We start from the raw sequence: 12,962 nt of genomic DNA on the forward strand, positions 1-12,962 counted from the left end.
CAGGGGCGGAGCTGCGGCATGATACCACAGATGCAATGGGGTGCCTGGTCTACAGTGTTGGACGCTCTGTAACTGGGATGGTTTCTTCTGCTTCTGGACTTTTCTCCTGCTTTCTGCAATAAGCCCTCATCACATGAGATATCCTGAAAGACCTAAAAAAAAAAAAAGAGGGAGAAAAACATGGCTATAAGGAACTACAGAGTTGCTAATGTGGTAGTCTCTGGTTTCACCCTGAATTTCCTGGAAGCTAAAGTGAAAAGGGAGATACAATTGGGTAATGCCTACTGTCAGAAGGGGAAAAAACTATGAGCGTTATTTGGGTACTGAAAGAATAAAGAGTGCAAGTGCTTGGAGTTGTTGGTAATGCTTAAAGCATAGGAAGTTCCTAATATTTGATGACTGAATACATGACAAATGAATGAGTTGTATTTGCTTCTGAAAAACTAGGAGCCAAGTTCTAGGTGAAACCTTTGGAACAGGAGACTAAGGCTTTATACAGCTTGGATAAATGTTTTCTTTTCTTTTTATTTATTTATTTTTAAGTGATGGGGTCTTGCTCTCTTGCCTAGGTTGGACTGCAGTGGTGTGATCATAGCTTACTGTAGCCTTGAATTGCTGGGCTCAAACGATCCTCCTGTCTCAGCCTCCCAAATTGCTAGGACTACAGGTGTATGCCACCACTACACATGACCAATTTTTTTATTTTTGTAGATCCAGGATCTCACTATGTTGCCCAGCCTGGTCTCAAACTCCTGGGCTCAAGGGATCTTCCTGCCTCGGCCTCCTAAAGTCCTGGGATTACAGGTGTGAGCCAGTTTTCTGTTATTTCTTAGGCTATTCCTTCTCCATTATTTTTTACTTTTTCTATAATTCTTTTAAGTGTTTTAGATGTACTGGCTCAATCTTACATATCTTTTGATATAGTTTGGATATTTGTCCACCTCCAAATCTCTTGTGGAAATGTGACCCCAACTATTAGAGTTGGGGCCTAGTGGGAGTTGTTTGGGTCATGGGGGCAGATTCCTCCTAAATGGCTTGGTGTAGTTCTCAAGGTGATGAATGAGTTCGGACTGTGTTAGTTCACGAGAGAGCTGGTTGTTTAAAAGAGCCTGGAGACTCCCTTCTCTCTCTCCTGCTTCTACTGTCACCATGTGACATGCCTGCTCCCACCTCCCCTTCCACCATGATTGTAGGCTTCCCAAGGCCCTCACCAGGAACAATTGCTGGCACTTGTGGTATAGCCTGCAGAAACATGAGCCTAAATAAACCTCTTTTTTTTTTTACAAATTAGTCAGCCTCATGTACTTCTTTATAGCAATGCAAAAGGGACGAATACATCTCTTATCACTTTTTTCAGCCCATATTTTCATTGTTTGTGTGACCTACCTGTTGAGATTCACAGATGTGCTTTTCAAATGTTGAGTTGTGGCCCATTAGAGAATTGGAAAACTCAGTTTAGTTGGTCATGAAATAGAGTGCAAGGTAAGTTAAGATAGTAGGGTACACATTGTTTTATGACATTTTTGTGTCAATAACACATCTCTAATTCATTCTTTTATTCACTTATTCAGTGAATACTCGCTGAGTGCTTACTATGTGCCAGACACTGAGGTTTCAGAAGAAAGTAACGCCAGTACACATGCCTGTGAGCAGGTGCTGGTGAGGATGTTCTGGGTCCCACTGTGGAAGGCTTCTCTCACTGTGGTTACAGCCAAGGAGCCAAGCTGGGAATGTCAGGATATTGGGGATGTGGTTACTTCATGTGTGGGTCAGAAAGTTACCACAAGAAAAAGACAGGCCTCAGTTCGAATCCCTTTTCAGGGAAATATGGATGACCTCATAAGAAAAGCTCTGCCTATAGCCAGCAACGCAAGTTCAGTGAAGGTCAGAAAATCACAGACAAAAATTGTTTTCTTTCCCAAGCTATTGTTTGTGCAAGTGTAGATGGTTAGTCAACCATGTTCCTCAGTTCATGGAACCCAGTCTTCTTCATAGGACCATGAAGACCCTTTTCTTACGGTGTCATTTTCCCCTCTTTACCCTGTCATGCCTTCCCAATTTCTCTTCCCTCTACCTAGAGCAATTCACTTAATATCCCCGAGGCTCCCTGGGAAGTGGGAATAAGTGGGGACCAAAGGGAGGCCCAAACTTTACCTGTATGATGACCACTTGTATACTTAATCCTGAATTGTACCCCACATCTTTAAAATAAAATAAATAATAATTAAAAAACAAACAAACAAATCCAATCCCTGCCTCATGGGGGTGTTGTGTTGTGAGGGTGAGATAAGAAAACCCCTGTGGAGAGTTGAGAACAGTGGCTAGACATGAGGACAATGTTTGTGTTCCCAGGGTCGGTGCAGAGCCTGGGCTAGAAGTGACTCTCAGATCCTCCTGCTGCAATGAGAGCTGCTTTTCTGCAAGACTCTTTTCTCTTCCTCATGTAGTTTCTAGATCTTGAGGGACTTTACTTCTTAGAAGGGCGAAGCAAATCAGGCCAGAGCTAGGACTCTAGTGTCCGAGCCCTTGAGAAGAAGCTGCAAAAAAAAAAAAAAAAAAAAAAAAAAAAAGAAGCTGCAGCTCAGATGCCACATTAGGCAAGAGCAGAGAACCGGTCCCTCTGATCCTGGTCAGTAATATTTGGAGACAACACCAATTCCAGTAAACTCTGAGACAGGAAGTAAAAGGAGGAGGAACAGAGAGGAAATAGCAAACGACACCCCTGCTCCTCCTAGCCTGGTTTTTTCTCCCAGAAGGAGAAATGAAGAGTGAGGTGACTGGCATATGGGGTGGGGGAACAGGCCAGGAGACCCTCTTCTGAGAATGAGAACTGAGATGGTCCCCTCCCCCGTCTGTGCAACTCAGTGCCTGAGTTCCAGCTCTGTTTCCACTTCTATTTACTGTCCAAAGTCCCCAGGGCAGGAGACACCAGGTCAGAATCACTAGGACACTCATCAGGCGAGCACAGGGCCTGACCTGGAGGAGCCCCTCCTCTCCACACCTCTCCTCACTAGCTCCATCTGCCCCAGTTCCCCTGGCTTTAACCCCTCCTTGTCCCTCCTGCCCGCGGAAGCCAGAAGTCTGCTCTCCACACCTTTAGCAGGTAACAGAGGTTGGGAGGCAGCTGGAACTGGGTGTTTGGGATTGAGGAGACCTTGGTTCAGGGATGGTGAAGGTTCCGTGGGAAGCTGTGGGGTGGTCTGGTTCATGAGCATATGGAGGGAAGGCTGCTGGCCAGGTCAAGGCCCAAGCAATCTCTTGAGAAGGAATGGGACCCAGCAACATTCTAAACCTCAGCCCCAAACTAACCCCCACCATAGACTCAAGCTAAGCAGACCCAAGCCAAGCCGCCACCTGACCTTCTTAGACTCTGCATTCCATCCCACCGTCAGCAATGTGAATTTGCATCTTAGCCCCAGCCATCAGAGCAACCTCAACCCAGGCCCAGTTCCGGCTCCAGCCCTGGACCCATTATGGCGAGGAACTTTCAAGACATCCAGCAGTTGGACTCAGAAGAAAATGACCATCAGCTTGGTAGAGGGGAGGGGCCAGGCACATGTGGGCAGAATCCCAGAAGAGACCCATTTTGGAAAGGCAAGTGTCCATTGTTTGCAACTTTGCTTCACCTCTGTCTCAGTTTCTGTCCTGCTGATGTCTCCGTCATATTCTCTACATGATCCGGTACTGAGGTGCCTGATACCTCTGTTCGTTTCTTGGCCTCATCTTTCTTTCTGCCCCCAGTACCAAGGAAAAGGTGTGTGCCCAGGGGTGTGGAGAGACTTGGAAGGTGATGTCTTCCTCCTCTCCTCCTCCCAACCCCAGAATATGTGTGAATATGTGTGCCCTGGGTGTGTGCAAGTACATGTACATGCATACAAGAAATGCACATTCAGCCAGGATTGTGTGTGTGTGTGTGTGTGTGTGTGTGTGTGTGTGTAGGATGGGTTGGGGAATGGGCACAGAGAGATCCCGGAAGATTCCTGCTTCCCTATATCCCCACCTGGATCCTTCTCTAGGAAATCTTGACTAAAGGTCCCAAGTGTCTGGGAAATGGTTTGAAGGCCAGAAAGATCTGACCAGTTCTAGGCAGAAGGACAGAAGCCAGGGATGGAGGAGGGGTGTCAGGTGTGTGGGTGCTGGTGATGGAGCTGGGTTCCATGGGAACAGGAGGGGCTGGGACTCAAAGCTCAGGGAGGAGGATTTTTTAGCTGGGCTGGGAAGAGGAACCCCACAATCCTGAGGTTGGCAGACCAGGGGAGGGCTGGTGTTGGACAGGGCAAGGCAGCAGTGGGCAGGGGGGCTAGGAATTTCTTGTCCCCAGTGGAGGCCATGACTGCCTTTCTTTCCTCTGAACTCCAGTGCCCCGTTCCCAGCACCTGGTACACAATGAGATCTCAAAAAAGATTTTGAATATCTCTGAACCTTCTGAGAGTGAACAAATTCAGAGTTTGAGTAGGAGACTTGGAAAGAGACTAGAATTTCTGAAATTAATGGGAGAGGGAGCTCATCTAAATGGACCAGTAGATAATAAGGGGCAAGTCTGAGGGGATGAAAGGATGTCAGTGCATTTCTCTTCAGCAGCCTCTGCTGCCTGGGTGGTGGGGGTGGGGTCATCCTATGAGCTGACATTGATCAACTGCTTAAGAGTCCAGCTTCACTCTTCCTAGGACTTTACATGTCTATAGCTTTCAGCAAATTTGGACATATTTTGGCCATTGTTTCCTCAAATATTTTTCTGTTCCCCCCTTTCCTTAAAAACTTTATGCATATATCAATAGTCCCACAGCTCATGAATGTGCTTGACATTTTGGTTTTGGGTTTTAAAAAAAAAATTCTTTTTTCTCTCAGTGTGTCATTTTATATAGTTACTGCTATGTCTTTAAGTTAATTACATTTTTCTTATGCATGTCTCATCTTCCATTTATTCTACCCAGTGTATTTTTCATTTCAGACATTATAGTTTTTATCTCTGTTGATGAACTTCTGTTCAACTTGTGTCTTTTAAATATCTTCTAGGGTTTAACTTAATTTTTTGAACATATGGGATACAATTATAATATCTGTTTTAATGTCTTTGTCTACTAGTTCTAACATCTGTGTCAATTCTGGATCCATTTTGATAGATTTACTAACTTACTCATTATAAGTTGTGTTTTCTTGTTTTGTTATGCGTTACATAATCTTCAATGGGATGCCAGACATTGTCACTGTTACCCTGCTGGGTACTGTATTCCGATGCAAGTGTATTTTTGTATTCCTGTAAATCCTTTTGAGCTTTGCTCTGGTTGTCTCCCAGCCCTCTCCCTGTGTCCCAGTTTCCCACATCCAGGATCGGGGATTTGCACACAGGTGATGTGAATACTGTGTGTCATGTGCAGGCATGTGTGTGTTGCTGGGTAGTTGTGTGTGCATGTTTTTGCATGTTGATGTGGGTGCAAGTGTGCATGTGCAATCTCAACTGCAGGAGTCAAAATCCATGAATCGCCACAGCTTCTGCATCTAGTCTCCTCCCCTCCACCTGGGTTATACCGCCTCAGTCTTCAGTGCCCCTGTACTCCTGGTTCCCTGTCTGCTGGCTCCTGACACCCCCCCTCTCCCACAGGACTGCTTCTACCCCAGCCCCTTGCACAGTGTTTCTGCTCCAGCCTCCACCTCAATCTGCTCGCCCTGGGCTTCAACATCTTGCTGCTGGTGGTCATCTGTGTGATTGGGTTCCGAAGTGAGGGTCACAGGGGCCAGCAGGATGGGGCAGGGATGAGGGGAGAAATATTGGCAGTGATGGACTGCGATGGGTGCACTCTGAGTGGCAGGGATGGAGGGAGTGTGGGTCCTAGGCTGGGGCAATTGGGGATCAGAGGTGGGGAAATGGTGGGACTCATGATGGAGGCCATGATGGGCGGGGAGGGGGACGGTCACATGGACGGTGATAGGGGCCATAGCCCCCTCCACCTGGTCCCGTCCCCACTGCCTCCTGACAAGGTACGCAGCTGCAGGCAGAACTGCGGACCCTGAAGGAGACTTTCAGCAACTTCTCCTCGAGCACCCTGATGGAGATCCAGACTCTTGGCAGCCATGGTGAGGGCCTGAGTGGTTAGGTGCTTGTTTATCTACATGGGTTTGCTGGGCTCAGTGCTGCATCTACAACAGGGGTGTGTTTGGGTGCTGTGGGGTGCAGATTGGTGCAGACAACCCAGTGCTGAGCTGTGGAACCCTGAAGGACACATAGGGATGAGATAGGGGAAGAGGAAGGAGGGTAATTCCAGGTGAAGAGAACAGAACTGGGATGGTCAGAAGGTGAGGAAGGCCACTGCATGTCTTTGGATTGTGAACAGTTCTAGTGAGGCAAGGGCTCACTGATGGGGCTGGTGGTGAGAGGTGGGGTGGCCAGAGAGGTAGTGCAGGGGTAGCCATGCAGGCAGGCTGTGCTGACCAAGAGAGGCTTTCTTTTGAGTACATGGGAATTACTGAAGGACTTGAAGCAGGAGAGTGACCTGAGCCACTGTGGCATTGTTGGGAGCCTGGATGGGCCAGGGAAGCCAGGTGAACGACACTTGCAGTGTCCTAGGACAAGGTGATGGGCTCTAACTGGTATGCCAGGAGCATGAGGAGGGAAGGGGATCCCACAGGGAAACCATTGAGCTTCTATCTTTTTCAGGAGGGAGCGTAGGTAACACAATCTCGTCTCTGCGAGTCAAGCTGGAGAAACAGCAGCAGGCCCTGAAAGCAGGTCAGAGACCCTCCCAGTGTGTGTGGTATGGTGTGTTTGTGTGTGTGGGGAGGGACATGCATGTGTCTATGTGTGAATGATGGGTCTGTGTATGTGTGTGGCATGTGTATGATGGTTCTGTGTGTGTGTGTCTGGTATGGTGTATTGTGTGTGTGGTATATGTGCTTGCATGTATATGTGTGTGGTGTGTGTGTCTTGTCCCTGCGTGTGTGTGTCTATGTGTGCACACATATGTGGTGTGGTATATGTGTGATGGGTCTGTATGTGTGTGTGTTGTGGTGTGTGTGTGTATGTATGTAGTGTTTGTGAGTGTGAAGGTGTGTGGTGTGTATGGCTTGTCTCTGTGTGTCTGTGTGTGTGTGGTGTGATATGTGTATGTGTGTGTGATGGTCTTTGTGTGTGTATGTGGTATGGAGCATGTATGTGGTGTGTTGTGTACGTGCGTGGTATGTGTTTGCATGTGCTTCGCTGGAGCCCTGTGCCTGGTGCTGGTAGGGGAGACCGCATACCTGCCTGCACCACTGTCCGTCCATCTGCCCCTCAGATCATTTCGCCTTGCTCCTTCACCTGAAGCACTTCCCGTTGGACCTGCGCATCCTGGCCTGCCATATGACGTTACTCCATGGCAACGGTAGGGACGGGGAGTCTGCCATCCTGGTGTGCCTGTCCCCGCCAGCTGGACCTCATGCTCCTCTGCCCTCTGCCCACTCAGGTTCTGAAAACACCTGCTGCCCTGTCAACTGGGTGGAGTACCAGGGCAGCTGCTACTGGTTCTCTCGCTCTGGGAAGACATGGTTTGGTGCTAAAGAGTACTGCCAGCTGGAGAATGCCCACCTGGTGGTCATCAACTCCCGGGAGGAGCAGGTGAGGCCACGCTCTCCACAGGTGGGTTGGAACCCTTGGAAGGCAGGCTCTGGGAGGCTGGATCAGGCTTACCTTACCTTTTAACCTCAGGAAGAGTCCAGAGTGGAAGTGGGGCAGAGCTCTGGGAGGTTCTTGGTGGAGTGATCATTGATGCTAAGAGGTGGGAGTTTGCAGCCAGGAGCTCAGCAAAGAGCTGGGAGCCAGGTGACTAGGTGATGAGAATGAGAGACTGGATGATCACCGGGCATGGTGGCTCATGCCTGTAATCCCAGCACACTTTGGGAGGTGGAGGTGAGAGGATTGCTTGAGCCTAGGGGTTCAAGAGCAGCCTAGGCAACTTGGCGAGACCTCGTCTCTACAACAAATAAAAAAATTAGCCAGGTGTGGTGGTGTGCACCTGTAGTTCCAACTATTTGTAAAGCTGAGGTGTAAGGATTGCCTGAGCTCAACAGGTCAAGGTTGTAGTAGCCATGGGTGTGCTACTGCACTCTAGCCTGGGCAACAGAGTGAGAGAGAGAGGCAGAGAGAGACAGAGAGAGAGAGAGAGAGAGAGAGAGAGATCTATAGGGCTAGGATAGGAGTGGAGAACACAGTGGGTCACCGAGACTCCCTTCTTGTTGTGCTGGCCTTCGGAGTGGTGGTCACTTGGGTGAAAAGAGCAGAGCAGGCAGGAACCCAGTGACTCACCCGTAGTGGGTCACTGGTGGGGGGGGGTCCCTCCAAGATGCTCTGTGTCCCTGTTCCATGGCTGCCACCAGACAGCAAAGTTCATGGAGATTAATCAACCTATTAGAATAGATAGGACTATTTCAGGAAAGGAGGGTAATGATGGTGACATTTATTGAGCACTTTCTATGTACTGAGCACTTTTATCTGTTTGCTTCCTCAATCTCCCCAATCCTAGGGCGCAGGTACCATTATTATCTCCACTTTGAGAAAGGGGGAGATGAGAGCACTAAGGGACTGAGAGTTTAAGGAACTCGCCACACAGCTAGGGAGAGATGGAGCCAGAATTCATATCCATCAGCTTCTTCAGCCAGTGTTTTCAATAACAATGTGGTTCCTTGGTACTGTGGGGTCTATGAGGCTTTGCCCTGTATGAGCTTGGCAGTATTAAAACACCACAGTCATTTAACCATGTGAGATGGGGGCCAGACTACGGGTACTGAGTGTTGCTATCCATCAGACTCTGTAAGTGCCTACATGCAGAGTGATTACAAATATCTTTTGCTTTACTGATCAGGTCTAAATTGCCAATATTAAATTAACTTTGACCTATAAAAATGTCCATTTTATGCAGTTCAACTTAAGATGTTCTGTTGGTTGGCACAGAATGAGTACATGACGGCTACCCCTTCATGGCGGATGGTGCTTTCATCATGATGTGCGTGTCATTGTCCTACTTAATGCTTTTTGCCTCGAATTCATCTGATATAGAGACACCATGGTCTTTGCTTTTCTTTTCGCTTGCACTTGTTTGCTGCATCTTCATCTATCTTTCCATTTTCTAACCTTTTTGAATTTTTTTTTTTAGACTGGAAAATAGAATTTATTTAAAAAGTAAATTGGAGAGAGATAGGAGCTTCACCTCCCCAAAGTAGGGAAGGGGACCAAAGCCAGGAAACATGGCCATGGCCATAACTCAAAGAGCACATGATCACACCAGAGTCTAGTAAAGCAATGGCCCATTATAATCTTTTGAAGAGTTTTTTGAAAATAACTTTTTTCCAGTCCTGGGTCTCAACTTCAAAGATGCTGATTGAATTAATCTTGTCTTCCTCCTGCATGGTCCCCTGAGAGATGCTACTGTGCAACCAAGCTTCAGGTGTAGGTTGTGTATAGGCTTTCTTTTTCTTTTCTTTTCTTTCTTTTTTTTTTTTTTGAGTTGGATTCTCACTCTGTCACCCAGGCTGGGTGACACTCATGGTCACCCCAGCATCGACCTGCTGAGCTTCAGTGATTCTTCTGCCTCAGTCTTCCAAGTGGCCAGAACTACAGGCGTGTACTACCACACCTGGCTGATTTTGGATTTATTGTAGAGACGAGGTCTTGCCAAGTTCCCTGGGCTGGTCTCGAACCCGTAGGCTCTGGAAAACCACTCGCCTCAGCTTCCCAAAGTGCTGGGATTATAGGCTGAGCTTCCGAGCCCAGTCGGTTGTTTTTTGATGCTAAAACATCTAATGATTACCTCTTCTTTTAATTGGTGAGTGTATCTCATTTTTACTTATTTTAAAATATATATATTTACTCTTAATCCTGTTTTTTTCCTCCAATTTTGTATGCTTCTTTTGTTTTCTCACATTTGCTTTTTGTTTTCTCCCCTATGGTATTTTGGAATAGGCATGGGTTATTTTGAGGTATTCTAGTGATTACTTTGATAACTTTAAATGGTAGGCTGAAACTTATTGGCTTCCCAAACTAAAAGAGTTTGTATTACTTCACATATGAAAGATGAGGAAACCAGCACACTTCTTCCCACATGCCTGATTCTTTTCTTTTTTAGGTTTCGTAAATGTTATGTCCAGATTGAGCCTCTTTTACCTTTGAATTTCATTCACCTTATTCAGGTATATCTTGGTGTTGGTCATTCTCCCTCTATTTTTTTTTCTTCTTCAGACCAAGAGAGCCTTTTTAATAGGGTCAGGTCTTCTAACACGTGAGATTTTCTTGGGTCACATCTTTAAATATTTTTTCTCATCCATTTGTTTTATTTTCCTCATGAACACATCATTCAAATGCATTTCCATTGCCTGCCCTCCGTAGTGGTCATCTTTTTGCTGTTTACTTCCATCTTTCTCTCCTTTCCTTAGCATTCTGAGTCCTTTTCTCAAGCCCATCTTTCATAGCTCAGTCTTGGTTTTCTAATGAGTTGCTTTTTAAAAAAGAATGTAGTTCGAACTTTTCTTTTCAGTTTCTTTCCTTATCACCATGTTCCCTTTTCTTCTTTTCTTTGATATCTTCTTTGATGTTTTATGTCATTCATTGCCCCTTTAAATTTTGGAAGGCGTAAAGAAATTGTTCTTCAACATCCCCTTATATTATGAAAGAAGGCTCCTTTTCACAGTATTTTGTTCACCTTTCTTTTTGATATCACAGTTCTTTCTTCCTCCTCCTCTTCCTGTCTCTTGGGCCTAAATTCCATGGTGACTTTCCCCTTCTACCACTTTTGCCACTGGATGTAATTCTTACTGTCCTGTTATTTACCCAGGAAAGGGGGGCAAATTATCCTGGACTGACTTCTCTGAGCATCTGGCACTATTTGATTCTTCCTCTCAGTCTTTAACACAGAGGACTGGATATTGCTAATTCATAATCTTCATTCAGTTCAGTGTCTTGTGATGGAAAATGGCTACTGGACAACAGGTAGCAACAATGATAATATCTTGTCTTTCGATGCTTTCTCTCTAGCACGGTTGACTCCTCTTTATTTGGGGAGCAGCCTCACCTGCTTCTGAGAGCTGCCCCTTCGTGTACAGAACATTGTCCTATTTGCAGGATTCTAGAACTTAGAGGTGTTATAGTTTCTGATGCTGCCCTCTGCACTTAGAGGTGACTAACTGCAACCTTAGTCATTTTTCTAGGGAGTGTGGGTGAAGTCAGGCAATTTTCCTCCAACTGCAGTTGGGGACCTTCACACACTGTCAAAAGCAGTTGTTAGATGTGCACATTGGTCAATTCATCACACTGCTTTCTCCACAAAACTGGATGGCCACACCTTCCCCTGCTGCCTTCCCAGACCACGGAACTTAAGTCCCCAGGCACAGCTATCTCTGTAAGAGAAAGCCTCTTGCAGAATCTCCCAAGAAGCTGTCTATAAACTCAAAGACCACTTTTACTTTTACTTTGACTGGGCTGCCCCCTCGCACCCGGAGCATCCTGCTATTTTCATCGCAGACTTCCAGACTCCACAGCTAGACCATAGGGGACTCTGGGCTGTGGGTCTAAGCTCAGAAGCTGCCAGGCCTGACAAACCTCAGGAAATGACTGCTGCACATAGAAGCAAGAGCTACCAGGGGCAGATGTACCTGAGAGATGACTGACACTGACATCCTTCATGGGTTTGGGGTCTATGGGAGCAGCAGGAACAGGGACCAAGATCAAGATTCCAAGAATTTGAAGCTGTGGGCAAAGACAGGGAGAGGACAAGAGCTGGGGTAAAAGCCAGAAGTTGAGAATGAAGTGGGATGCTGGACTAGAGCTGTGAACAGGAGACAGTGGCCACTAACTCAGGTACTGGCTTTGCTCTCTGGGCTCTGCCAACTTTCTGCAAAGTGTGAATCATTGTGGTAACCAACTTAGAGGGCTTCTAAAGATTAAATAAATAAGATAATGCTAACAAAGACTTAGCACAAAACCCAACCCAGGAAATGTTCACTGAACAATAGCTAAGGTTATAGAAGACAGAGAGGAAGCAACTTTCTTGGGTGCTGATGCTTCAGTCTGGGGGTAGATCAGGTGAGGGAAGGCTGGGGGGATATCACAGCTCCATGCCTGCATAGAGAGAGGATAAAGGCACAAGAAACTGGAAACTTCCTTCTCGCTTGTTTTTCTAGAAATTTGTTGCACATCACACGAGCCCTTTTGGTACCTGGATAGGTCTCACTGACAGTGATGGGTCCTGGAAATGGGTGGATGGTACAGATTATAGTTCCAACTACAAGTAAGTGGTATCCCTCCCTCATCTCCTTGTTAGATTGCCCTGGGGACTGCCACCTGGCCTTTCACCCCATTACACTCCCACCCAACCCTCAGGGACCGATACTTTTCTCCTCCCCAGACTCCCAACCTCCAGGACTGCATCTTCCTCCCCAACCCCTCAAGTCTGTGCCTTTCTGCAGTGGGGGCGAGGGTTGCTGGGATGTGGTGAGGGTGTCAGAGCCGCAGTTCTGTCCTGCCTTTTTAGGAACTGGGCTGCCACTCAGCCGGATGACTGGCAGGGGCACGAGCTGGGTGGAAGTGAAGACTGTGCAGAGGTCCGGCCAGATGGCCGCTGGAACGACGATTTCTGCCTGCAGGTGTACCGCTGGGTGTGCGAGAAGAGGCGGAATGTCACCATCGAGGCACCCTGACCCCAGCACACCTATGTCTAACCAGCATCCACCCTTGCCCTGCCCTGGTTTCTCTGTCAGGAATTCTGAGGAAAGGAAGAAAAATAGAGTCTGGGGCATGGAAGAGGGGTTGAGAAAAGATAGAGAAGGGGGTGATTTAAGAGTATTAGTTCCTGGGGAGGCTGAGATTTTGCCTTCTTTCACAATTCATTATCACTATTATAATTTTCAGCTTCCTCTATGGAGCAGGAAAAGAAGAAATAAATACTCGAAACTCTGCTTGACCTGGTTATTTGGAACTGAGAAGTGTAGGGTGTAAAGAA

General features: G+C 46.9%; 1 protein-coding gene across 1 annotated transcript; it reads left to right on the forward strand.

Moving 5' to 3' along the window:
- Positions 1 to 3,473: 3,473 nt before the first annotated feature.
- ASGR2 (asialoglycoprotein receptor 2) lies at positions 3,474 to 12,660 on the forward strand. Its single transcript, XM_008060946.1, has 8 exons — positions 3,474 to 3,552; positions 5,615 to 5,719; positions 5,980 to 6,075; positions 6,656 to 6,727; positions 7,272 to 7,358; positions 7,440 to 7,591; positions 12,145 to 12,251; positions 12,495 to 12,660. The coding sequence occupies exons 1-8, from the start codon at positions 3,474 to 3,476 to the stop codon at positions 12,658 to 12,660; spliced, it is 864 nt and encodes a 287-aa protein (XP_008059137.1).
- The last annotated feature ends 302 nt before the right edge of the window (positions 12,661 to 12,962 follow it).

The sequence above is a fragment of the Carlito syrichta genome, unplaced genomic scaffold, assembly GCF_000164805.1.
Source record: "Carlito syrichta isolate Samal-C Ts95f unplaced genomic scaffold, Tarsius_syrichta-2.0.1 Scaffold304770, whole genome shotgun sequence".
In the NCBI taxonomy this organism is placed as follows: Eukaryota; Metazoa; Chordata; class Mammalia; order Primates; family Tarsiidae; genus Carlito; species Carlito syrichta.